General features: G+C 38.6%; 2 protein-coding genes and 1 pseudogene across 2 annotated transcripts; all 3 read left to right on the top strand.

The window, feature by feature from the left end:
• The first annotated feature begins 15,474 nt into the window (after positions 1-15,474).
• LOC137649719 (uncharacterized) lies at positions 15,475-16,890 on the top strand. Its single transcript, XM_068382676.1, has one exon. It carries the CDS (start codon positions 15,689-15,691, stop codon positions 16,340-16,342), a length of 654 nt encoding a protein of 217 aa, XP_068238777.1. The 5' UTR covers positions 15,475-15,688; the 3' UTR covers positions 16,343-16,890.
• Positions 16,694-20,989, top strand: LOC137649366 (uncharacterized). The gene has a single exon (XM_068382348.1). It carries the CDS (start codon positions 16,694-16,696, stop codon positions 20,987-20,989), a length of 4,296 nt encoding a protein of 1,431 aa, XP_068238449.1.
• Positions 20,990-25,240: 4,251 nt separating this feature from the next.
• Positions 25,241-26,353, top strand: LOC137649365 (uncharacterized; annotated as a pseudogene).
• Positions 26,354-27,058: the final 705 nt, after the last annotated feature.

Below are 27,058 nucleotides of genomic sequence, written 5' to 3'. Positions count from 1 at the left end.
ACATAGCTAATTGTCGCACATGTCAGGAAAACAAAGGGCATACGAAAACACCTGTCAGCCTAGGAGCTTATCCTGTGCCCAATCAACCCTTTGAAAGAATACATTTAGATTTGTTAACAGGATTTTACGAGTCAGACAGAGGAAATAAGCACCTCTTAGTAATTATAGATGCTTTAACTCGATATGCAGAACTTATAGCGCTTAAAACTAAAACTGCGATTGAATGCGCTAGGAAGTTTTACGAGTGTTACATTTGTAAACATGGAATTCCACACATGATAATCTCAGACTCGGGTGGTGAATTCAATAATCACTTTCTTACCTCATTGTGTGAATTCCTCAACATAAAGAAAATTAATACCATGATATATCACCCAGAGTCGAATGGGCTAGTGGAAAGAGCAAATAGGAAGATATTAAATATATTGAGGGTAACACTAGGGGGATCAGACCCCAACTGGGAAATTGCAATACCGGCGGCACTGAGTACTCTGAATCATTCATATCATATATCAATTAAAATGTCACCGCATGAAGCATTGTATGGTACCCCAGTTAGAACACCTTTCCATGTATTAACGCCTACAACTAATCTATCAAATCCTTTAAAAGAATGTATAAATGCAAGTATAAGTCGATATGATATCCTTTGAAAGAATTTAGAAGAATCACAAATCATAATGAAAAGGAATCATGATAAAATTGCGAAACCAACTAAAACATATACCGTGGGTGATAACATCTATATTCAAATCAATGTACGAAAAGGGCTCAATTATAAACTAACACCTAAGTTTGAAGGCCCATTTAACATTTTGGAAACATTAACAGCCAATAGGTTTAGAATTCAAAACGTATCCCAGCCCACGGATGAGAGAGTAGTACCATTGGCTCACATAAGAAATTAAAAAGAAAAGAGAGGAAAAGAAGTGAAGGAAATTTTTATTTTGTTTTATGTGATTAAAAGTTTTCTTTTTAATACAGGAGTAATTACATATATTTTTTCTCGTTACAGGTTTCCAAGATGAATTTTTTGTTGTTGGGAGTGATATTGTTCGCTCAGACATTTTTCTCGTATGGGATGAGCTCTAAGACTAAAAATATATATTTTAAATATGGCAATATAGTTGAAAGACAAGAAGACATTTTTATTACATCAACCAACGTAATTGTCGAAGTGCATATGCAAGCAATTTTTCTTCAAGAGAATGATGTCACTAGCTTAAGAACCGCCATTTCAAGGTTTTCTGCATCATTGGATGAGTTGCATAGAAGACATTTTCATTTGACTACAGAGAGTTTGCTTGGATCAACATTAAAAGTTGCAGAGATGCTATCTGATGACTTGAAAAATAAGACTGGCGAGACAGGATCTTTGGCTTATGACCTTTTGATGTGGACTGTAGGACACGAACATAAAGAAAGACGGAATCCGTTTATTTATGCTGCATTAAGCATCTTTGGGTCTGTTGCAAGTTTAGGTTTAGGAATTTCCAATCGTCTTAAAATTAGTAATCAAAATAAGAAAATTGAGTTCTTGACTCATAAAGATGAATTGATTATGTCAGAACTAAGGAATCAGTTAGCTTCAATCAATAAAATTATGGATTTATTAAATGAACATTCAGATAATATCGTTCAAATTATGGAAGTACAGGATTTGTTGGCAACATTAACGTATTATGATTCAAAGATAGATCACATACATAACAGAATTACACATTTCATTGAGAAATCCAAGGATTATGTAGAAGCTATCACGTTAGCAACTAAAGGTGTATTGTCTCCCCATTTGTTGCCTATAAGTTACTTAAAGTTAATTCTGGAGAACGGAAGGGATAAACTAGGCTATGTTCCTTTGTTAGACGAACATAGGTTAGAATTTTATTACAGCCTAATTACAGTAAACGTAGATAATAACAAGATTATGATTACAATTCCCTTTGATTCTTCTGATGCCTGGCAATCTTACAGGATATCACCATTTCCGACTTTCATGACGAATCACTTAAATCCAGTAATATCCAGTTTGACAGGACACGTATTGATTTCCCCAGACAAGGAAACATATACGGTCATTAAAGACTTAAATCAATTAACTCACTGTTCAGACGCAATGGATAGAAAAATATGTACAGCTGACTCATTTGAATTCCATAAAAACTTAATGGATTCATGCGAGTTAGGTATAGTGCTAGACGGTGCTCTCTCCCATACAAGTGAAAATTGTCTGGATAAGCTTTATCCCTTTGACAATAATGAGTTCAATTGCAGACTGAACAATGGCTCGTGGATACGATACGACAAGGACGGCTTCAATGTATCATGCCCTGACGGATCCACGTCCTTCACCCATATCTTCGTCGCAGCAGATGGTTGTGTCGGGACTTCCCCGAATTCCATGGTGACTGGTCTACGGACAATCATCAGAGAACGAGCCTACTTCGCGAACTTCACGTGGACCTCTACAATGCCAGCACTTACTCTCCCGTACAACGGACATGTGGCAAAGCGGTTGATGAAACTTACCGAAAGGGACCACCTGTCACCGACTTATAAGGAAATTCTTCACCCCATACTACTAGCTGGATTGAGTATCACGGTGGTGATATTTATCGCCGTGAACATCCTTGTTTGGCGTAGGTTACGGCACAGCAAGCAGCTAAAAAGGAACGATTCGCCTAGCCCCGACAATACGCCCTATTTGATTCAATTCAAAGCCGTTTGAGTGGCCACCTCATTCGCTAAAGGAGTAATTTGTCGGGAAGAGTTTGTATGAAAAGCTGATTAGTACGCTAGTAATATGTAATTAAAGAAATTTTCTACATTTGCATTGTTAAAAATACATTTAAAACAACATTAAAAAAAAAAAAAAGATATAAATCATTTTTTCTCTCGGCATCTAATAAAAATATATAAGCCGGAATGTTAAAAAAGAAAAGAGAAAAAAAAATAAAATATATAACAGAATCTATGGGCATCTAATAAAATATATCAGCCCTATATATAAATATATATATATATATATATATATATATATATATATATATATATATACGAAACCGTGGTACGTGTACGTACCAGGAATTCGTGTTTATGCACTAAAATTTGAGTATTATGTTTCTGACAAAGGTAACAATTATTCTTTATCAAGTTACCGAATCATATGTAAGTCAGAAGTTTTTTTTTTTGGTACCATATAATCATTTGCTAGCAATGTACCATATATATGATCTTGGTTTTATCATGCATTTTTCTTTTTGCTTTGGTAATATCTTTTTTATATGCATTATTGTTATTATTTTTTAATGTGCCTATTTGGACATTCGTCCTCGGTTGATTATGGCTAAAGTTAAACAAAGAATATTACGTATGTCCAGTCACACCTAATAACCATGTTTTGGCTTGTTGTTAAATTTTTGTAAAATAAAATTGAGATAGCTGGCCGAGCTAATGTAATAGTTAGAATAGTTAATATTACATGTTTAAAACAAATGACGTAATATGTCATGTTGGTTGAAGGAGCTAACCGTGGGACTTGCTGTAGTCATTGAAAATCATAAACAGGACATACAAATGCAAACCTCGGCAATGTGACATTCTTCTTAACGTCAACACATTGTCTCAAGCGTGTGAAAGTTTGTGACGTCACCGGATGCAGGTGTCTTCCGAGTTTGTGACGTGACTAATATAAACTGAGCATACGATATCTGTGATATCGATAAGTTAGTCAGTTCATATCTATACTTCACCAGAATTGGTCATCTGGACCAACCCAGTTTCCTCCAGTGATGGAGATGTTTAACTCTGTTGTTTTTATAGAATAAATACTTAAAACTATTAAGATGTATTCAGTTATCCATTTACATACATCTGAAACAACACATACTCAATGTGTGCTTATAACAGTAGCACGCCAATATATACAGTATATCATAAGCATATCTCATCCTGCAATTCAATTACAAGAAATAAATTTAACACATAATATTATACTTGAAAAGAGTGTTTCAATCATCAGAAATAAAGTTAACACCTGAATACTATATTTGCATAGAAACCTACAAACTTTGAACATTAACCATACAAAAGGAAACCGCACATGTAAAATTTGTATGTCGTCAGAAACTATATTCTTGGCTATATATTCTAGTACTTAGTTTAGCGTCATTATAAACACAGCTTCACTTTGACAATTGATACAAGTCATCATAACCATTGTCTACATCAACATCACTGTTATCTGTGGGAGAGCACTCTTCTTCCTGCACCTGATTTGTGCGTTTTCAATTTTCAGAGTGTGCACCAAGTCCATTTTCAGTGCAGGGACAACCATCTTGCTTGCATGTTCTTGTGCATGTTTAAAGGTTTAAAGGCCACTCATGAATGGCATGACAATGCCCTAGAGACTAACCATATATACATATGATCAGCGCCCAAGCCCACTCTCCATCAAAGATAGAACCAAGGAGGGCCAGGCAATGGCTGCTGATGACTCAGCAGATAGACCTATAGGTTCCCCCAAACCCAACTTCCTTAGCTCGCAAGGATGATGAGGTTGCAGCGACCAAAGAAACTATCGAGTTTGAGCGGGACTCGAACCCCAGTTTGGCGTTCACCAGTCAGGGACGTTATCACATCGGCCACCACAAAACTGCTTGGGGAGTTGAGGATATCATACCAGTAAACGACAAGCTGTTCTTCAACATTATCATACTCTGTGTGCCCTCCTTTGCAGCCTTCAGGAACAGGGATGGCAGGAGTATGATTCCGAATATTTGAATACTCTGGGTTAGATATTCTATAACCTGTTCGAGAGCTAACACTTCTATGGGAATCAATTCTGACCTTTAATAGCCTCTTGGTAGATCTTACGTATGTCTCAGAGTTACACTTTGGGTAAATATATTTATATACAGCACCAGATAACATATAAGGACTCAATCGATCTTTGAAGTGGATAAGCGAGCCAACAGTGAGAGGGTTCTTAGGGATGAGTTTAATTTCCACAGCTGGGAAGTGTTGTTGGATAATTTCTGAAAACCTTTTCTTAAGGAATCATGCTAAAATATGCAAACAAAATATTGACAACAAAGATTTTACCATCATTGGCCAAGTGTCAAATAACCATGACTTACCTCTTCTTGAATCCATATTGATCAAAGGACTAGTTCCGTCGTTAAATACCCAAGCTTCTTCCATTCGATTATATTTGTCATGGCCTTCTTTGATATGTTTTCTAACTCTTGTTGTCATACAGTTTCTCACTAAGCTTCTGCGAGTTGGTTCCACTACTCTGTCTGATGGCACAAAGTAGCAGCTGCCAGGACTCAAATTGCCCTTTCTTAGCACAAAACAGTCTGTAACTCAGATCATTGATACTATAGTCCATTTCTTTTAGCGATGCATATTTGCACTGACTTGCAGCGGTGCCCTTTTAGCTCGGAAAAGTTTCCGGATCGCTGATTGGTTGGACAAGATAATTCTAACCAATCAGCGATCAGGAAACTTTTCCGAGCTAAAAGGGCACCGCCGCGAGTCGGTGCAAATATGCATCGCTAAAAGAAATGGACTATAGTTGTCTCAGCCTTGCCATTGTACAGGTGGCAAACAAATGCTTCAAGTTTGTGATACAGTTCTTGTGCAATATCCCATTAATTTCCTAAGTCTCCAATTACATCTTTGTATCGTTGATATACTTTCATGAATTTCAGAGCAGCCACTTTGCCTCGTCCTGCAAATGCACTTATGGAATCACATCCTGTCATTGCATGAAGACTAGTGAGAGCCCCACAGTCTTCACCCCCAAGTACATTTGTAACATTGTGTATGTCCACATAATGCGTGCTGCAGTGCCATTCTTTTGGTACATTGGACGTGCAATAACTTAGCTGAAAGCATTACAAAAAACCATGACATCTGTATCATGTGCAATGATTTTAAATGATTGGGCCCCATTCAATGCTGCATAATAGACATAGAGGAAAAGCTGGGTATCTGCTTCCTCCTGAGTAGACTTCATCTCCTCCACTTCTGTAGAGCCAGTAGATGTTATTATGAAACATGTTTCTTTGTATGAGACAAACATCTCCTTGCCAACAAATCTAGAACCGTTCTTGGGCTTCCTCCATTTATCAACTATGACTTTAGTGAGACTATCTTTGATGGAAGAACACACAAGAAACTTTCTTCATTATTGCACAATTTGCCCAAGGGTAATGTTTCTGAACTGGGTACTAGTTGATTCATTTCCTCTGCCTCAGTCTTTCACAGTCCTCGATTGACTTCTTCCTGTAGACAGCAAATACATCATTAATTCTTTTGCTGTCTGAGCCCTCTATCAGGACAACTGTCAGGAGAATATCTGTAAGCTCTGAAAACGTTTTGTCGTTCCCATTAACTTTATGAACAAGTACCATTCCATCAATGAGATATGCTGCATTCTTGGTAATGTTTTCAGCTGATGGTATGTTTACTGTTACTCTTTTGCCAGTGCTGCTTTACAAGTTTTGCGTAGTGAACCATCTGGATTTGCCAATGCCCAAGTAATAGGACCAAGGGGATGTGCAAGTACTTCCTTCATATCAAGGTCTTGCTCTGATCAATTATGTTCATATGATCAAACAGATTTCGATCTGCTTTCAGGATGACTTCCTTTGGCCCACACTTGTATGATCACTTTTTCTTTGTCAGGTTGCTGAAGGTTTTGAGGTTTTACTTTTGCAGAAGATCGTGGAAATGCTTCACTGGGGTATCTTGTAGCCATTGCTTTCTGAACTTCTGATAGGCCTCCTGTCCTTGTGATTAGAGATTCAGCAGGTCATTACAAACATCTAGAGGAGCAACACGTTTAATTGATATGCACACAAGTTCTTGTTCTCTAGGCTTGTATATCCAAGTGTTGGCTAGTAAATACACAAGACTTTTGACATAATTTTTATCCTTGAGGATTCTGCTTATATGCATGTTCTTAACAATTCTCAGGTATGAGAAACGGTATTCTGCATGTAGCAGTGTTGGAAAGGAAAATTCAATAGCATGAGTGGAGTACTGTACACTACTCAAGTGAAGGAATATAAATGCATGATCTAAATAATAAATAGGGTGGTAATATACCTAAATATGACTATCAGAAAATACTTTTAATGTAAACATATCATCATTGATATGCCCAGCTTGCAAAATATTCGATTCCACAAAGTAACTCTTATACATCAACTGGACGTGATTGTGCAAATCTACATACAGGTATGTACAGGTGGCCATTGTTACAAAAATGACTGCCAATTATTTCTATATGCTCAAATTATTTTATTTATTTACAAATTTACTTGAGAAATATAACTGGGAATGTTATGAAAAACATCAATACATATAAACCACTACAATGACAAATATTTCGTATTTCTAGCAGATATATTACAAATTAGCTGGCATACATTGCTTTTGCTAGCATGAATGTATTTCTATTGGATCTAGACACAAAATTGATAAAGTATGTCAAAAGATCGTCACACTGCACACCATATGTAAAATCGGGCAGCCATTTTGAAAGAAAAATGACTGTCATGATATCTAGCTACACAGCTTTTTTCCTTTTTTTTTTTTTTTTTTTACGTAAGGATAGTTTCCCAATTGGTTTCAGACTGTCCCCTTAGGTGGTACCAACTAAGCCCCTCATCTCATGGACTAATGTTTATATATATATATATATATATATATATATATATATATATATATATATATATATATATATATATAAATATATACAGTAAACATATATATATATATATATATATATATATATATATATATATATATATATATATATATATATATATATAGAGTTTATATATATAATGTTTATATCTATATATATATATATATATATATATATATATATATATATATATTGTCAGGTAGGCCCTCCTTGAAACCCCTGTTAAAGGTCATGTAAATGACCTCTGTCTGATGGTTCGCCTGGGAATGCATGTTGCCTCAGCTTCCACCGGCGACAGGATTCTGTCACCCTGTCAATCTGCAGACAAAGGGTTTTTTCTGTCACCTCATTGTTCTTACAGATTTCTGGGGAGAGCAACAGCCAGGAGACGAAAGGCTTCCGGAGGAACATCCGGTTAGTGACAAAACGGACTACTACCTCGATACCCCTAGGACATGTGGAATCTCCCCATGGACGCCAAGTGCCACGTCCTACGGTGTGCCACGCCTTGTCGTCAGTCGGGATGGAGCCACTGTCAAAGTAAAAGGGCTCGTATTACTCCGTTGTTCAAGACCACCACCATAAGAACTTTGTGTGAAATTATACTTAGTTTTTTTGAAGTAGACAGTTCAAGTGTGGGTAATAATAATATGATTATATGTAACTGTAACTTTCGTCTTCTCGCTGATTGTTCGCCCAAAAATAGTATTGTGATATTTGAAATGTAAAAGAGCACTTATCATTATTGTGAAAAGAAAGACGCTTTGCCGAATTTTCAAGTAACTTAGGCGTGCTCAAGAAGACTATGTAATTATTTACTTAAATACAAAAAGCTGAATCACAGCCTAATAACTGGCTGATCCTGCTTTCTGATAATTTATTTTATTTTAATTTGTCTGTAACTTGACAAATTTGGTGGTTTTGCGGTGGGATGATTCAACGATTAGTGAAAAAAACAATAAATTACAATATGACTGTACAGGGACTTGAAGATTTGTACATTGAAGTTGACGACATCGGAAGTCTACGTCATGTCGTAAGGACACAAGGAGAAGCTGTACACACTGGAACATCGATGGGCACAGAGAGACTAACACAGCATGGAGAATTCCAAAACAGCCCTTCATTGAAAGATGGGTTTGAACCCCCCCTCGGAGGAAATGGATGATACAGCCAATATGAAGCATTTCTGAGTTCTTTGGAAGCAGCGACGACGGAGCAATGTTGGACTGATCGTCAGAAAATCATCATGGCGAAACATAGAATTCGAGGAAATGCCCTTAGAAAAGCGAGGAGAGAACTCGAATTCGGGGAACTCAGGTCATGGGCACATCTGAGAAGACACCTACAACGGAGATTAGGCCTAAGTACCGCCAGTAACTTTGTTCCCATCTGGAAGGAAGCAACCAGGAGTTTTGTGGATCAGTCACCCACGGAGGACCTGCGTGGAGGAGACCTTAGCACCCTTACGCTGAGACAAGAGGGCCGCAACAGATGGCGGCTAGGAGAGGAAACTGTAAGGAAACACATTCGTCCTAGAGAGGATGACACGACAATGTTCCTGTTGGAAGAGAAGACGGTACCCTCTCATGTACAGTTAGAATCAAAAGAAAGCCAACACTCAAGGGAAATCTTTCGTCAGATGTCTCTAGTGTTCCCATGACAAAACGGACAAGGAGTTGCTCTTCTTACAACTTCTACGAAATGGGCGGAGCATTCTCAAACCTTAACGAATCAGACAGTAAAGGACTGTCTTTGTCAACAAAAACATCCAAATGTTACAAATCGAGTTGCCATATTTCCATTCTGTATAATCATTTGACGTCTCAACTATTCACTGCAAATACAAAACACACACACACATACATATATATATATATATATATATATATATATATATATATATATATATATATATATATATATATATATATATATATATATACCAGTATTTTACAATTGCTACTTTTACGTAAGAGGGACCAAGTAGACACTTTCCAGGAAAGGTAGGGGGGGGGTTCCTCCATCACCCCCCCCCCCCTTGCCCCGGCCATTCCGACACTGAGCAAATAGGAAAATCATTTCTCTTTTATGTGCTGTGGAGACAAGGGGATTGTAGACTCATGATACAGCCTGTAAGATATTGTATCATTGCCTGAGATTTATTTGATAACCGTCAATGTTCTAGCAAATTTGGTTAACCTAATTCATAATCATTTGATTTGTAAAAGATAGCAGCAGTAGAGTAAAGTAGCTGCTGTTGATGGAAGGTCGATAAGTAACGAAATTTAAGTATTAACTTTGCATAATAGATAATCGATGATGGATATAATAGATACTGATGACTGCAAAGCCCCTTGAATACAATCAGAATTTATCATTTCGTATCGAAAATAATTTATATTGAGGTAGATGAGAACGCTATCACATTCTGGCAAAGGGTTTAAGAAATTGATTTTATTAACAAATCATAGTCTCAGAACGACATAATTTTCAAAATTTTTTTCATAAAACTATGATATACGTATTTTCCCAAAATGAATTCTCCTCTAATTTTTCCTGAAAAAAAAAAATACACAAATAGATGGCATAAGCACGTAATGATTCCCCATTCTTATACCCTGATTTTAAATTATCGATGATTATATAATTGCTAGTAGCTTTATCTTGAGAAATTAAACAACTTTCAGATCAAACCAACTTCTTATAAATTTCAAGCACAAAGGTCTTATAATCTTGATTCAAATAGGCTTAGCTTTGTATGATAAAGTCCTTATTTACAGTGATCAAGGGCCCGAATTAGCAAACTACGTGGTGCTAGATGTGGGTCTCTTGACCGGGTAAATTACGTAAGGTAGATGGGCGCTTAACAAGCGAAAAAACCATTAGGCTACTATCCGTGAAGGTCTAGTTCAGATTGTTCGAGCAATAGCTATCCATACCAGCTCCTCAGCCTATCAGGGTATTAGTTAAATTCTAATGCTGGTGCCGTGAGCAGGGGAAGGGAAAAACCAAATATTAAAATACTTCGGAAATAAATGTTTGATTGTCCTTTTAATCACTAAACCATACAGCTGAGGAGCGATACTCATGGATTCCTAAATATTTTCTCTCATGCTTTAGATTTTATTTCCTGAGCTTCTTTCTCTATCCCCTGATCCATTTTTTTAACATTTGTGTTTCTTTCTATCATTAGTTATTCATTTATTTATTAAACGTTATCTTTAAAATGAATGCCCTTCTGCCTCGGTGCTCGTCTTAGGCCGTCAACTTTGGTTCTTAGCTTCTCACTGTGCCTCCATAAAAGACATCTCTCCCAAGTGGCAGCAGCAACACCTTCACTTGACCATTCCAACTTGGAACTATTTGATATTTGTGTGACCCCAAGACAAGATATTCATCAGCTGGATTCCGGGATAAGGCATTTGGAGAGTTGTATCTCATTTTCCTCTATCATCGTTTTTACAATCTCCATTAAAGTAAAAAAAAAAATTGCATTGTGAAGCATGCTTCTATTAATAAGTGCTGCCACTCAGATTTTTTATACAATATATATCCCATTCCTTTATCATTTTTTCCAGTTAACGAAAATGTCTTAGTTGATTTTAAAGCAACCGGTTAAATTTTCCTACAGAACATTTTAAGTATAGAGAGGAGTACAAACTATAATGATTAAACTATATGCAGCCGGACAAATGTTGGTATACAGACCCTTAAGGAAGCAAATCCTCCAAACGCCCAAAAGCAAAAGACGACTCACTAATTAGTTAGTTTTCCCCAAAATCACTCATTATTTGGATAAGCATTTGAATCTAACAATATAATCTCGTTATCTATAACCTGTAATAACTATCTCCAATTTTGCCATTTGCTCTCGATAATTATCAAGTGAATAAGGCACTTGCGATAAAGATTGAATTAGCAATGTAGCAAAGATTTTACTGTATATGTTCATAATTTTAGTTCAAATAACAATGCTAATCAGTCAAGGCCAAGATAGCAGACGGTGAGACGACAAAGCTCAACGATGGAAATGTAAAAAAAAAAATGATAAATAAAGAGAAAGTGGCTGAGGGACTAAAGACTGAAACGGCACATACCCCTGAATCTGAATAATTTAGGAAATTTTTACAAGAAAGTATCCTCAGGTATTGCGAAATGTTACAATTAATGAATAATTTATAAACTGGAAGTAGTTTTTAACAGTCTATCTAGCATCTGAAAAATAACGATAAGCTTTTGGGGGCATAATACAATAATCTTTATTGGAAACATTGTAAAATAATGACAAACAAAATTTTGATATGCATAAATGTCTAAAAAGGAGTTTATCTGCTGGGAGATTAATTCATTAACTAGAGTAAGCTCAAACCATCTGATTTCTCTCTCTCTCTCTCTCTCTCTCTCTCTCTCTCTCTCTCTCTCTCTCTCTCTCTCTCTCTCTCTCTGAACGTCCATTAGGTGGGCATAACTCATGTATGGTGTTTTTATTAATATTTTTCAACATAGAAACAAAATTTAAATTACTTTTTTCGTTCATCGGTAACTTGAACAAGACTAATGTCAAAATAATCTAATATAGCTGTTAACAGAAGGAATTGTTTAGCTACGACACTCCAAGATTTTCTACATGATTTTGTGGGTTCATAATATATATATATATATATATATATATATATATATATATATATATATATATATATATATATATATATATATATATATATATATATATATATATATATATATATATATATATATATATATATATATATGTGTGTGTGTGTGTGTATGTGTGTGTGTGTTTGTGTATTCAGTATTTGCCACGGATATTTGAAACGTCAAATGATAACTGAGAATGAAATGTGGCAACTCGATTTGTAACATTTCAATGCTTTCGCTAAAAAGGACAGCCCTTTACGCTCTTTGATTTACCAAGGTTGGAGAAGGCTCCGCCTATTTCGTAGTAGTCGTTGTCTGTTTTGTCATGGGAACACTAGAGACATCTGACGAAAGATTTCCCCTCAGTGTCGGCGTTCTTTTGATTCTAACTGTACATCTAAAATCGTCACCGAATTCTGTTTCCCGTCGCGGGAGAAACAACATCGAAAATCACCGTCCGAAATGGCGATCCAGGACCATGTCAACAGCAGTTGGAGTTAGTTTGATTATCCTTGCCATAGAGGATTTCGTCGCCCAAGCAGCAGTAGCGGGCGTATTGGTAGAAATGGTGCACCCACAAAGGCCAAGGACAATCCCGAAAAGTGGAAGAGGTCCCAGACAACAACTGTAGGACGAGGGACCCAAGGCGACCCACAGTAATCAACCCCCCACAGAAGTTAAGCAACATGGTACAAAATCTGTAGTTTTATGGTTAACTAATATGTTTTAAGATTTAGTAAAAAGTGAATAGAGTAACGAAGCTATCATCCCTTTCTCCTTACGTAATGTTAAAGTTGGATGAAAAACACTAGTTTAATTGAAGAAAGTAACTAGTCGAGTAAAATGTTTTCAGTGTTAAAGCTTCGAGTAAAGATTATCTTTTCTGTTACAAAAGAAGAAAATCAGATTGATTTTGTTGTTGTGTGGTTAAATGAGAAATTGTTCTTTATGCTGTATGAACTATAAGTTTTCATTGCATAGTTTCTTTGACTTTAGTAATTTAAGTTTGTTTTTTGAGACTTTTCTGGTCAAAGATGGTAAATGTGATTTTTGAAAAAGAAATAAAGTCACATGTTGAGATAATTTTGTATTAACAGTAACAAGTTGTTTAATTCCAGAGAGGAAATGTAGAACGTTTGCAAGTTCAGAGATAAGACGTAAGTTATGAAGTTCTTTGTAATGTCCCTTTTGGGTGTGTACTTGATAAAATCATGGAGAAAAAAATGTAAATTAGGTACATTGGTAATTTGGGAAATTAGTGTCGCAATATTTGTTCTTACGTCATTAGCCTATTTAGATCATTATGAAATGTTTTAAAAGAAAGAGTTAAGCTGTTGTTTGCCAGTTTTCGTCTGAGATTATCCTGATTGATGAAGATTCGTTTGTTAAAGTAATAACAGAAGCGAGATCAGTTGTTAACAGTTGTTAAGTAATTAGTAATGTCACGTAGGAGATTTAAACGTTTTGCGGTTAGTTTTCGTTTGGTTACAGTGTGTCGTAAGTGATATGTTTGTCAGTGTTCGGTCTGATTGATGACACCGAGCATTGTTAACAAATTATCTTGGATAAGTAATGTCAAATGATTTAACAGGGAGTGCGAATGCATTTTTGGTTTGAAGGGATCCCGATTAGAGTCAGCTGACATGAATGAAGATGAATGAAACGAATGAGATGACGTGCGAGTCCCCTGAGTAAGCATTATGATGTCACAGCCACTGTTAGAGAGCACACTTTGGATAAGTTTTGTGTGTGTGTGTGTGTGTGTGTGTGTGTGTGTGTGTGTGTGTGTGTGTGTGTGTTTAGAAGAAATCTAAGATTTTGACAAGTAACGTAATATCATTTGGCTTAAAGGTCAGAATTAAGTCTTTGTTTTCTAACTCTGTAGAGGGTTATGTGTTTTAGAAAAATCGTGACAAGTAAACAAAAATTGGTTGTTTTTCGGTAGTAATTGACAACATAATATAGAGACGAAAATTCGAGTTCTTATGTGATTGTCAGCTCTAGTTAACTCGCGAGAACAGATAAGAAATGTGAAAAATTTTGAGAAATGGCGAACAAGTTGCCGTAGATTTTTTCGTGGCAAAGAGTAAAGTAAATGATCGGAATGATTGTAAAACCAGATATTGGTGACACGATAGTTATAACAGTAGGCCTAGTGTTGCAAGACTTGATAGGCTAACCTGTGGTTTGAAGGATAACTTAGTTCAGTAATAAACTCTGATTCATGTAATGAGTTCTTAGGTTAATTCCCTATTTTTGAGTATGCAGGGAATCATCTCAACCAAACAAACGTTGGGTTAGAAGGTGACAATGAGTAGCCATACCGTTGCCTTCGTTAGATAATTAATGTCTGATAAGAAAAAGTTATGTTTTATGTCAGATTGTGTCAAAGAAAAAAAAGGATGTTTTTGGTGTCAAGGTATAACGTAGAAAGTAGGTTTGGTTGTAATTAAGTGATTTGGTGAATCCACGAGATAAAGCCTAGTATTTTAGTGGCTTTTGTGTACGTTTAGAGACCCAATAAGAGTCTAGTTAATTGCCCTTCAGAGTTATGTAAGTCTCAGTGACTCATCTCCAAGGCCAAAGAAGACTCTGATTTGTTTTCTTTTTCTGATGTTTTTAGCTTTAAGTTCGTTACTCGCTGAAAGATGCGAGGAAGAAAGAGTTTGACACATCTCAGTCTCTGTGTGAGGGAATGTTTGGGTTCGCGCACATGTGTGCAGAGAGAGAGAGAGAGAGAGAGAGAGAGAGAGAGAGAGAGAGAGAGAGAGAGAGAGAGAGAGAGGGGGGGGTGACGGATCAGCTGGTGAGAGTCAAAACGTAACCCAAGCCCTTTTTCTCCTGAGAAGGTGAGTGTTGACTTTAGAAAGATGTCTTCTGCTTATTCACTTGAAAGGAGTCTCCTAATAGTATGTCTGAAATAGCACTACCATTTTCTTTTATAACTCATGTTCCAATGTTTTTTTGTTAGTTTTCTTGGTTATATATTTAATTCTGTTTCTCTTACTTGAAGTGTATATTGAAGTACAATTAATTTAGTATTTGATATTTACAAGTCATCATATTTATGAGTGTGAATTTTATAACTATTTTTGCTTAATGTAAGTCTCATTATATTTACTTAAGAGTTTAGTTGTTCTAATAAAATCAGAGGTTTTAAGAAAAACATGGTGTTTCCTTCTAGCCCAAAGCTCTCCTTTTTCCATACCTTCCTGTACGATGTGGGCTTAATAATCCCCCACATTTTGGTGCCCAGACCCGGGAACACTCCCTCTAAGAAAATAAGTAAGTTGTGCAGTGAAGATAATGGAGAAGTTAAAGAAGACTAGGACTACATGTAGAGGGTGGGTGACAAGAGCTTCCAAGGCACTGAGTGACCTTCTGGAGTCTTCCACCACAACTATTAGTCAATTTGAGTATGCTATCAAGGAATACAACCAGAGACTAGTTAAGTTGGATGAAGTCCAAGAAGCAATAGAAATTGAGGTAGCTGAAGAAGAACTAGAACAACTTTTGGATGAAGCCCATGAGTTTAGAACAGTAAGTGTGCAGCCTAGGATACAAGCTGAAGACCAGATAAGGAAGTTAGCAGCATCTGGTTCTATAGCTGGCAGTATAAGTGGACAGTCTTCATCTCGAGAGTCAGATATCACCAATGTCAAGTTACCCAAGCTGGAGCTACCGAAGTTTAGTGGTGAAGTGACCCAATGGCAGTCCTTCTGGGATCAATATAATTCCCACATCGATGCAACAGACCTTCCAGTGATTAGTAAGTTCACTTATTTGCTGTCTTTGCTGGAGGGAGATGCCAGGAATGTAGTGAAGGGACTAGCTCATACCAGTGCTAATTACCAGGTTGCCTGCAAACTACTGAAGGAACGCTACCACAAGCCAGAAAGGATTATTTTTGCTCATGTCCAGGCATTGTTAAATGGTGAGGTCAACATTAATGTCAGCTGACCCAAGGGTGTGGCACAGCTGTGGAAATTACGAGATGACATTCTAATACACATCCGCAGTTTGGAGGCGCTAGGCATCACAGGAAAATAATGTGAAGTGTTTCTTACACCTATCATCCTCTCCCGTTTGCCAAGTGAACTACGGCTAGAGTGGGCCAGGGATGGTGATGGACATGAGAGTGATTTAGATTGGTTATTGACATTCTTAGACAAGGAAATTTCAAGATTAGAAAGGTCTGAAGCCTTTAAGGGAAAGAGCAGTATTGAAGTAAAGAAAATTGAAAATAAGAGTTCTAAAGACAAGGTGTATTCAGCCGCAGCCCTTCATGCTTCGTCCAAGCAAGAAAACACAATGTGCAGTTTCTGTGCCAAGAAGCACAAATCGGAAAACTGTTATGGTGTGCTAGAATTGAGTGGAAAGGAGCGAGGTGAAAAAATAAGAAGTTTAGGCCTATGTTTCAAGTGTTTGAAGAGTGGACACATGTCAAGAGACTGTAAAGCTCGTACAAGGTGTACAAAGTGTAACGGTGCCCATTCTACCTTAATGTGTGGCATTAGGCTGGAAATGAACCTTAAGAAGGGGGAAAGTGAAGCAAAGGAAGGTGCTATTGGCAGTGACAAGCCTGGCGATGTGGCACTTCTAACAGGGCAAGGTGGTAACTGTGCCATTTTACAAACTACCAAAGTTCAGGTGAGTGGTAGTGATGGTACTGTTGTCACTGCTCAGGTAATGTTTGATAATGGTGCAGACAGGTCTTATATTAGTAGCAAATTTGTGAAGAAGTGTAAACCACAATGGATCACTAGTGCACCTATGCCATACTCTAGTTTTGGTGGTCATAGTAGTGGAAAAAATGAACACAGAAATGTTTATGAGTTAAAGTTGTGGGACTCTGACAAGAAGGTGGTACGTATTATTGCTGCGGAGATTCCCAGAATATGTCAACCCTTGGTTAGGCCTATTGTACCAGATTCAGTGCTTAACTCTTTCTCTCATGTTGTATTAGCTGATGATTACCACCATGATTCTCCCATTGAGATTGATATACTGATTGGTCTAGATTTCTACTGGACACTGATTTCTCCTGTAGATGCCTTCCAAATTAACCATGTCGTAGCCATGAAGTCTCTCTTTGGTTATGTCTTGAGTGGCAGGCTGTATAAAACCAATGACTCTTGTACCTACTCTGTACCACAATTATTGTGTATCTCCTCTGTTTCAGATTCAGATTTGTGTAAGTTTTGGGATTTGGAAACTGTAGGGGTTAAGCCTAGGGAACTTGTTGAAAGTTATAGTGAAACCAAAGTTTTCAAAGAATTTGAGAGTACTGTGAAGTTTGTGAATGGTCGCTATGAGGTTGCACTGCCGTGGAAGGATGATTCTGCTAAGGAAAAGCTTTTAAATAATGTTATCATTGCCCATAAAAGGTTAGGTAGGCTAATGGTTAAGTTAGAACACAATAAGGAGCTTAAGAAAGAGTATCAAAAAGTGTTTGATAGTTATGAGTCTGATCACATAATAGAAGAGGTACCAAGGCAGGAAATTTCAGGTGTGAATCCTGTGTACTATATGCCTCATCGTCCAGTAGTTAAGTTAAGTAGTTCAAGTACTAAGATAAGACCTGTGTTTGATGCCTCTGCCTCTTGTTACAATGGTGTATCATTGAATGACTGTTTGTCCTCAGACCCATCACTCAACCCTGACTTGGTTGAGGTGCTCATTCGTTTTCGTCGTTGGCCCATTGCTGTTACAGCTGATATAAGAAAAGCCTTTTTGCAAATTAGTGTACAAGAGAAAGACAGAGATGTTCATAGATTTTTGTGGCCAAGAGACGATGGTACAATACGGCACATGAGATTCACACGTGTACCCTTTGGAAACACAGCGAGCCCATTTCTGTTAAATGCCACAATTAAACATCATTTGGATAAGTATCCCCCAACTAGTATAGTGCAAGATTTGAAGGCTAACATGTATACAGACAATTGGTTGAGTGGTGCGGATTCTGCTGTAGAAGCAGCTGATAAATTTTGTGAAGCCCGTAGCATTTTAGCTGATGCTAGTATGGACCTTACAAAACTTGTATCAAATAGTTTGCTAATTACTTCTCAGTTATGTGACAAGGTACCCTTTATAAATTCTGATGAACCCAATACTGTATTAGGCCTGAAGTGGTGTAACTCACTGGACAGTTTCTCCTTTGATGGCATAAACTCAGATTCCTTTGTAGAAGTAGTCTCTACTAAGCGAAGTATCCTTAGTGTGATAGCTAAGATTTTTGACCCTTTAGGGTTAATTAGTCCATATGTTATGTATGGCAAGATACTTTTTCAGGAACTCTGGAAACTGGGTTTGACTTGGGATCAAGAAATGCCATCAGAGTTGAAGCTAAAGTTTCAAAGATGGCTCCTTAGTAGTGAGCAATTTAAGAATTATCAGATAGATAGATGTTATTTTTCACCAAAGGCCTGGGGGAAGCTTAGTCATATGGAGCTACATGGGTTTGGTGATGCCTCTGAAAAGGGCTATGGGGCTTGTGTGTACCTGCGAGTGCCTGTGGAGAACGGCTCATACCAGGTGTCATTAGTGTCCTCTAAGTCAAGAGTTGCTCCCATAAAGACAATTACATTGCCGAGGTTAGAACTCATGGGATGTCTTTTGTGTTCACGATTAGTCAACTTTGTGAAGAATACCCTTAACCTAGATAACTGTGTTGGAGTTAGGTGTTGGACAGATTCTACCATTGCTCTGTCATGGATTCAAAGAGATGCTAGTAAGAAGGACCTATTTGTAGCTAATTGGGTAAAGGAAATCAGAGAGTTAACACCTCCAAGTTGCTGGCAACATTGTGTAAGTAAGGACAATCCAGCTGACCTGATAACACGAGGTCTGTTGGCTGACAAGCTTGTGGATAGTATTATGTGGCTCTATGGGCCTAGTATGTTAAAAGAATCCCAATACCAGGAAAGGGAAGGTAACCCAGTTAAGTATAAAGATGAAATAGGCATAGAAAGTACTGCTGTCTGTCTTAATGTACAAGGCATGCCAGACAACCCTTTGATAGATTTAGATCGATACAGTAAATTAAGCAAGGTGTTAAGAGTTACAGCTTATGTCTTAAGATTTATCATAAATTGTAGAAATAGTAATAACAAAGTGGCAGGCCCTCTCATTACTGAAGAGATTGATTTTGCTAAGTTGAAGTTGATTTACTGCATCCAAAGAGAAGTGTTTTCTGCAGAAATAAAGGTACTTTTGGGTAAAAAGGCTATCCCTCAATGGTCTAAATTAAGAAATCTTGACCCCTTTCTAGATGATAAAGGCTTAATAACAATTAGGGGACGTCTTGAGTTTTCTAACTTGGACTATGACACTAAACATCCTATTATAATTCCAAAGGGTCAATTTGCTAAACTGTTGATCAGATTTCAGCACAGGTTTTTAAAGCATGCAGGTGTGGATACCGTAATTTCATCCCTACGAAATAACTTTTGGATTATAGGAATGAGGAGATTAGCTAAGACAGTAATAAAGGAATGTTTAAGTTGCCGTTGGCATGATTCAAAACCTTGTAGTCAGCCTGTGGCTCCATTACCTAAAGAAAGAGTAAGGGCTTCTCCACCCTTTGATGTAACAGGCTTAGATTATGCAGGCCCCCTCTTTTGTGCTGATTGTCCTAGTAAGAAATTTTATGTATTGTTGTTCACTTGTGGTGTTGTAAGAGCCGTACACCTAGAGCCTACAGAATCTTTATCCTTGCCTGACTGCTTATTGGCTATAAGAAGATTTGTTGCCAGGAGAAGTTTACCTAGTGTTATATATTCAGATAATGCAAAGACTTTTGTAGCTGCTAGGTATGAAGTACAAAGGCTGTATGGCCACTTGGCTCCCAAATGGAACTTTATTGCCCCTCGTGCTCCCTGGTGGGGGGGGGGCTGGTGGGAGAGACTCATTAGGTCAGTTAAGCTTGCCTTGAGAAAGACACTGAATCTGAACTATGTAAGTAAGAGTGAATTAGAAACTATACTAGTAGAAATAGAGTCCTGTATTAATTCCAGACCATTGACCTATGTAAGTGATGAACTTGACTCCATTCATTATCTCACTCCATCACATTTTATCCTAGGAAGAGCCCCACACTGTAAATCCTTAATAAATTTTGAGCCATGTAAGGTGACTTCCAGGGACTTGAATGAAAGAGAAGTTTTAAGAAACCAGAACCTAGAACATTTTTGGAAAATTTGGAGTAACAATTATATAACCAATTTGCCTCAAGTTGTTAAAGGATTCAATAAAAAATGTGATTTGTCTATGGGTGACCTTGTGTTGATAAAGGAGGATAACCTCCCTAGATTGAAGTGGCCTCTTGGGGTTATTGTAGATGTTTTTAAAGGTAGAGATGGACTTGTAAGAAGTGTAAGGCTCAAAACTAAAAAGGGAGAAATGACTAGACCCATTCAAAGATTGTATAATCTTGAAGTAGGTAGATCTGAAGATTTGATTACTACTGATGCATCCTGTGATGATTTTGATAGAGATGTATGTGATAATCCTCAAATGCCTATCCATACTGTTAGTGATGAGGATGTATTTCCAAAGTCTAAGTCTGGTAGAGTAATTAAGCCTCCTACTAAGTTAGATTTATAATGGTCACTGTAAGTCATGCAGTTGTGCATGTCAAGCAAAGCTTAATGTGTTTATTTTGTAAAACTACATTACTAATTTTTGTGTATTTTTCTGCCATGTATAATTTAGATAAGGTCCAAGTTGTGCTCTTTAATAGGTGGCTTCGTCCCCTATTGCCGGGAGGATGTTGACTTTAGAAAGGTGTCTTCTGCTTATTCACTTGAAAGGAGTTTCCTTATAGTATGTCTGAAATAGCACTACCATTTTCTTTTATAACTCATGTTCCAATGTTTTTTTTTAGTTTTCTTGGTTATATATTTAATTCTGTTTCTCTTACTTGAAGTGTATATTGAAGTACAATTAATTTAGTATTTGATATTTACAAGTCATCATATTTATGAGTGTGAATTTTATAACTATTTTTGCTTAATGTAAGTCTCATTATATTTACTTAAGAGTTTAGTTGTTCTAATAAAATCAGAGGTTTTAAGAAAAACATGGTGTTTCCTTCTAGCCCAAAGCTCTCCTTTTTCCATACCTTCCTGTACGATGTGGGCTTAATAATCCCCCACAGTGAGATTGCGCACGCGCAGGAGCGGCGTCAGTATGTTCGCAGAATGGAAAAAAAAAGAAGAAAAAAGGTGATGACTGGGCGAGAGTTGTTTCCTAGTGAGATCAGATGAGAGATAACTGTATTATTTCTTTTGCTAATGATTGTCTTTTAAGGTAGGGAAGTAAGAAAGTTTTTCCTTAGGGTTTTTCTTTTTCTTTGGAAATTGATTAAAGAGATTTTTTTTTTCTCTTTTCTTTTTTTTTTTTTTTTTGGTAGACCTCAGTGACAGGTTATAAAGAATATGTTATGTTCTGGATAAAGTTTAACGTAACTTGGGAACAGTTTTGACTGAAGAAATTCTGTGGCGTTTAGTTTTAACGTAAATTTACGTTTTCCGCCTTGTGTTTTATATTGTTTGAGAATTAACGTAGGTCTGATAGGAACGGTTTTCCCTATTAGTAATTGCGTCGGGAAATTTCAGTTTCAGATTAGTTCTCTGTGATGAGTGGTTGCTCTCCCCTAGAGAGATTGGTTCACCAAGCATTTGGTTGGGCTCCACAAGGCACTGAAAGAATTGGAAGACCCAGGCTTACATGGCTTAGGGCTGTAAAGTGCGAACTAGATAATGATATTTTGATGGTAACACAAGAGCCTTTATTTGTGTGATGTGGGTCAGCTTGAATGAATAAGCGCCCTAGAATGATTGTTGTTTGTTCGGCTTAGTTTGAGTTTGAGCAAAAGAGATGAGACAACACAAGATGGGAATGTCGCTGTTGTGTAAGCGATGTGTGTAGGCTGTGTCTCTGTTGTGAAAATTTCTGCCAGAAAACTCTTGGGCATGGAGAGTTCGTAGCTCTGCTGACGATGTCAGAGAGAAAGAGGCGACCGCCCCTTAAAAGCCAGTGGCCTAGGCTTGGCGTCAGTTAGCCAGGATTTAGCAATAGGCTAGGTTAACTAATTAGCCATGGGAAGTGTCCGACTTTTTGCGCAGTGTGTTTGCTAACTACTTGCGTGTGTGTGAACAGTGAAGTGAGAGTACGTAAAGGCGTAGTCTTTGATGAGAGATTTAGGTTGTCTTTCACATCTGACTTACATGTGTTGTTAATTAGTTATGATCCCGTGAAAGTTGCGAGTCCACTAGTTACGATTCTGGATCAGATTAACAAGTTAGAGGATCAATTGAAACTGGTTAAAGAAGGAGTCGCTATGGTTAAACTGCGAGCGATTCTTGATAACGTAAAAAGAGCTCTTAGTAACTTATTGGATACCATCGAAGACTTCTTGGTTTCAAAAGGAGATAGAAAGAAATGTGCAGCTAATTGGATTGGCGAACTGATTGGAGGTTGGACTGGGCTAATTACCCGGTCGGAACTCGATCAGTTGGAGACCGCCTTAACCGCGGAAGAAAAAATAACGCACGTCATGATAGATAAAGTAATATCTCATACCCGTATCGTAGATGAGAAATTGAAGACAGTTTTTATGGCTGTAGCTAAAGGACAGGAGCCACTAAGCATTTTAGAGAAGAGGATTAATGATTTCGGGGAGAAATTAGAACAAGTCCAAAGAGATGTGATTTATGTAGAAAGCGCCACACAATTAACTTTTGTAGCTAATGAGCTAACTTTACACTTAGAAACGTGGTAAGCCAGATTCAACAAGTGGCAACCACGGGGGAAATCACATCCGACATTTTACCCCCCAGGGAATTTTTGAGAATATTTAAGAAAATTCATGAGGCAGTGCCATTGTTTATTCCTCCTGTAGAGAATAATTTAGCGGAGTTCTAGTGAATGTCATCTGTGACTGTTACTAAGTTAAATGGCAAGTTTTATTTTTCCGTAGAGATACCTGTTAAGAATGAGGATTCAGATTTTCGTTTGTTTGAAGTAAAGTCGATGTGGACACAGACCGAAACAGAAGAATTTGCAACTCTGGTATCGGTTGATCTGCCATATTTTGCTGTGAACCAGAGGGATACTTGGGCTGTGACTTTGCCTAATTTAGATAGGTGTAGGATAAGGAAAGCACATGTGTTGTGTGAACCTGTGTATGCACTTTTCGCACCTGCCGCGCATGTTTGTTTGCTTGATGTGTACCTGGAAGAGCCTAGCTTTGTACATAGTTGTAGGTTTGAGGTAAAGGTTGATTTTGAAAGGGAAATAGTTAATTTAAGACATCGTTGGATTGTGTCTGTGAGACATGAATCAAAGTACAAGGTGATGTGCAACTCGGGGAATGAAGTTAAAGTGTTGACCCCAGGAGTCACTATCTTGACACATGAGGACGGGTGTTCTGTTCAAGGGGACGGGTACCGTCTACCTGGCCAAAGGAAAAGAAAGAGTGAACGAGCGACAGTTAGGGACACTTCTGTGTTGAATGCTTCTGTCATCTTGCCAGGTGTGAATGTGTCTCACGTGTTAGTTCACCTTAATCTGACTAGACTCTCAACCATGTCCTTAGATCACCTTCCTTTCTATGAACAATTCGTGGATTTAAAAACGTCACATAGGACTTTAAGCATAGGCTTTTATTTAGCTAGTATATGTGCGTTTCTAGCCGTCCTGATTGAACTGGGTATGTGTTGTAGGCCAATAATATTTGGTCCTGCCTGTCTCCGATGGTGGAGGGCAGAGGGTGTCGGAACAGTCATGCTGACAGATCCTCTGCCGGTAAGGGAAACTTTGGCTGTAGAAGCATAAGTTCGAAGGAGGGCCGTCTGCCAGGTGTCTCACGCCAGCGAAGGTCGAGGGAACATTCCTACACAGGGTGGGGTTCCGGTGTGTACAAATGAGCCCTCAGGTGTACGGATGAACGTACTGTCACAGGCACGGTTTGAAGATGTAACAACCCAGCTGGTGTCGCCTGTAGATTGAGTGCGCACACAGATGTGTTCTATTTTTATGTACTAGTAATTTGGTTTGTAAACACTTTGCTAGTGTGATATAGCTATATGAGAATATCATGATTGATAACCTTTTTAGTGATTTTTTCCTTTATATGCTATGGCCATCCTGTATGTTTCATTTTACCTTTTTTATTTTTTATGTGCACCTCTTTTTTACTTATGATGCCTCTGTGGATCTATATATTTTTCTTTTCCATAGGGAATTGTTTGGTTTTATGTACTGTGATTTTTCGTCAACTGTTATTATAGTGTCTCTCTAAATACAGAATCCAGGGCGGAGAGTGAGACTGAGACATGTAACGCCTCCCCTGTGATCTAAAGAGTAGCAAAGTTGTCGCTTAGGCGAGCCTGAGGATTAAAATCCTAAGTTGAGTACTTTTTTTTATGATTTGTTTTACTCAAGGAAGTCCTCGGATTTCAGTTGCTAATGTGTAACCTTTGGATATTTTGGTTCTTAGTTCTTGCTTGCCTAAAGTTGTCAAGATATGCATTGTTCTCAGAATTACTTGCTATAGTTTTTTTTCTTTATACCTATGTAACCTTTTTCAGTAATTAGTTTGCTCATATTTACTCATATGTATTGGTTTTCAGAGTTATTTACTGCCATATTTTGTTCTTTTTCTTTTTTGAGTATATAATCTTTTTTGAGTATTGTACGATTTGTTTTTCGGCCATGCGCTGCTGAGCATGCATCTGCATACGCTGTTGCGAGTCAGTCGGCTCTCGAGTATCTTGCAATAAAGTGTGGTCACCAGGACGTTGTCTCATTGCCAACCCAACATGGCGCAGTGAGTAGGATGAGAACCAAGCCATGCCCAAGATACGTCGACCACCCCAGGCCACGCCGAGGCGTGCCTCACCTGCAATGCCAAGGGCCTTCTCACAGGCCGTGATGCAAGCACAGACGTTATTTGCAGACCAGCAAAGCGCCATCCGTTCCCTTCAGGATGCCCTTCCCGCTTCCGGAGCACGTGCCAGTAAAGTTCCTGTCTCTGCTGCCCCTGAGAAGTGCGATGCGGTAATGTCCTCGGCAGCGTTCAGATCTTGGAGATATTCGATGACGTGTTGGATCCACCTTAACAAGTTCCCGCCACAGGATGTTGTCCTGCACATTAGGTTCAACCGTGTGCCGGCGTTGCAACGTGCGTTGGACGCTCGGTATTCAGATGCCAAATGGAATTCCCTCGCCCCAGACGCGGCTCTGGATGCCATCGGGAATATTGTGTTGCGGTCGTCGAATCAGGCAGTGCAGTGGTCTGAATTCTTTGCCCTCGCACAAGGGCGCGAGGAGTCAGTGAGCGACTATTTTTCGAGGTGTGCTCAGAAGGCTACCGACTGTGATTTTCAGTGTCTTAAATGAGGGGAGTGCTTGATAGAATACATGCTGTTGCGGAAAATAATGGTAGGCCTCAGTGACCCTGTATTAAAAAGGCATGTTTTTCAGGCCTGTGATACATTTAAAAGTGTAGATGCCCTTCAGGCACTGTGTTGCACTTTCGAAGCTGCACGCCAAGACGTTGAAAGTGTCCCGTGCGTCGCTATCGGTGAGAGGGAATCTGCTGGTGCCTCGAGTGATGACGTCACAGGCAGTGATGACGTAGAGCCAGATGTCGCGGTGTTGCGCGGCAACTTCAATGCAAAGCCTTGCGGAAATTGTGGGGGGCGTCATCCGTTTGGTCGAGCATCGTGTCCAGCAAAAGGTACGACGTGCCACGGGTGCCAAAAGGTAGAGCACTTTCAGAAATGCTGCAGAAGTACGAAGAAAGTGCCACTTGCCTCAAGTTTAGTGATTGTTGCAGACACACACCTCTCCCCCCACCCTACAATCAAGGCTTGTGTTTCCCATAGGAACGGGAATTCCCTATCGACACTCGTAGCAGATACAGGAGCACAAATCTGCATTGCCGGACCCACGATTCTTTGAAGCCTGCAAATAAATCCCCTGGAGTTGCAGCCACGAACAGGTCTGAGAGACGTAGCAAATCTCCGAGTGAGATGTCTCGGATCAATGGCATGCTTCATTGATATAGGTGCACGACGCAAGAAGCAGGAGGTTTACTTTGTGCCGACGGCCAAGAACTTCTATGTATCGCTGAATGCTTGTAAGGAGCTGGGAATAGTACCGCCTGGCTTCCCTCACCCCTACCATCTCGTTGCATCAGCTGATGTGTTTAACGAAGAAGTCGCACAGCCTAACTCCCCTAAGACAATGAAGCCAGCCACCTTACCCATCCCGCCTGTGGAGGAGAATATACCAAGACTTGAGGAATGGTTATTACGGAATTTCTCATCAACAACCTTCAACACAACCAGGGAACCTTTACCTGTAATGACGGGCAAGCAGCACCACATCCATTCGTTGCCTGAAGCCATGCCTTATGTCTGTCACACGCCCGCAACAATCCCTAAGCATTGGGAAGAGGAGGTCAAGGCCCAACTTGACGAGGACGTTCGGAATGGTGTGATAGAACCAGTCCTAGTGGGGGATGCAACGGAATGGTGTGCGAGGATGGTCGTCGTAGCCAAGAAGACGGGCCAACCTCGCCACACAGTAGACTTCCAGCGCCTTAACGCCCACTGTCTTCGTGAGACTCATCATACACCGGCACCCTTCGACATGATTTCAAGC

The sequence above is a fragment of the Palaemon carinicauda genome, chromosome 11 (assembly GCF_036898095.1).
Source record: "Palaemon carinicauda isolate YSFRI2023 chromosome 11, ASM3689809v2, whole genome shotgun sequence".
Classification (NCBI taxonomy): domain Eukaryota; kingdom Metazoa; phylum Arthropoda; class Malacostraca; order Decapoda; family Palaemonidae; genus Palaemon; species Palaemon carinicauda.
The sequence above is the reverse complement of the archived record's forward strand: the minus strand, read 5'-3'. Positions and strand labels throughout refer to the sequence as shown.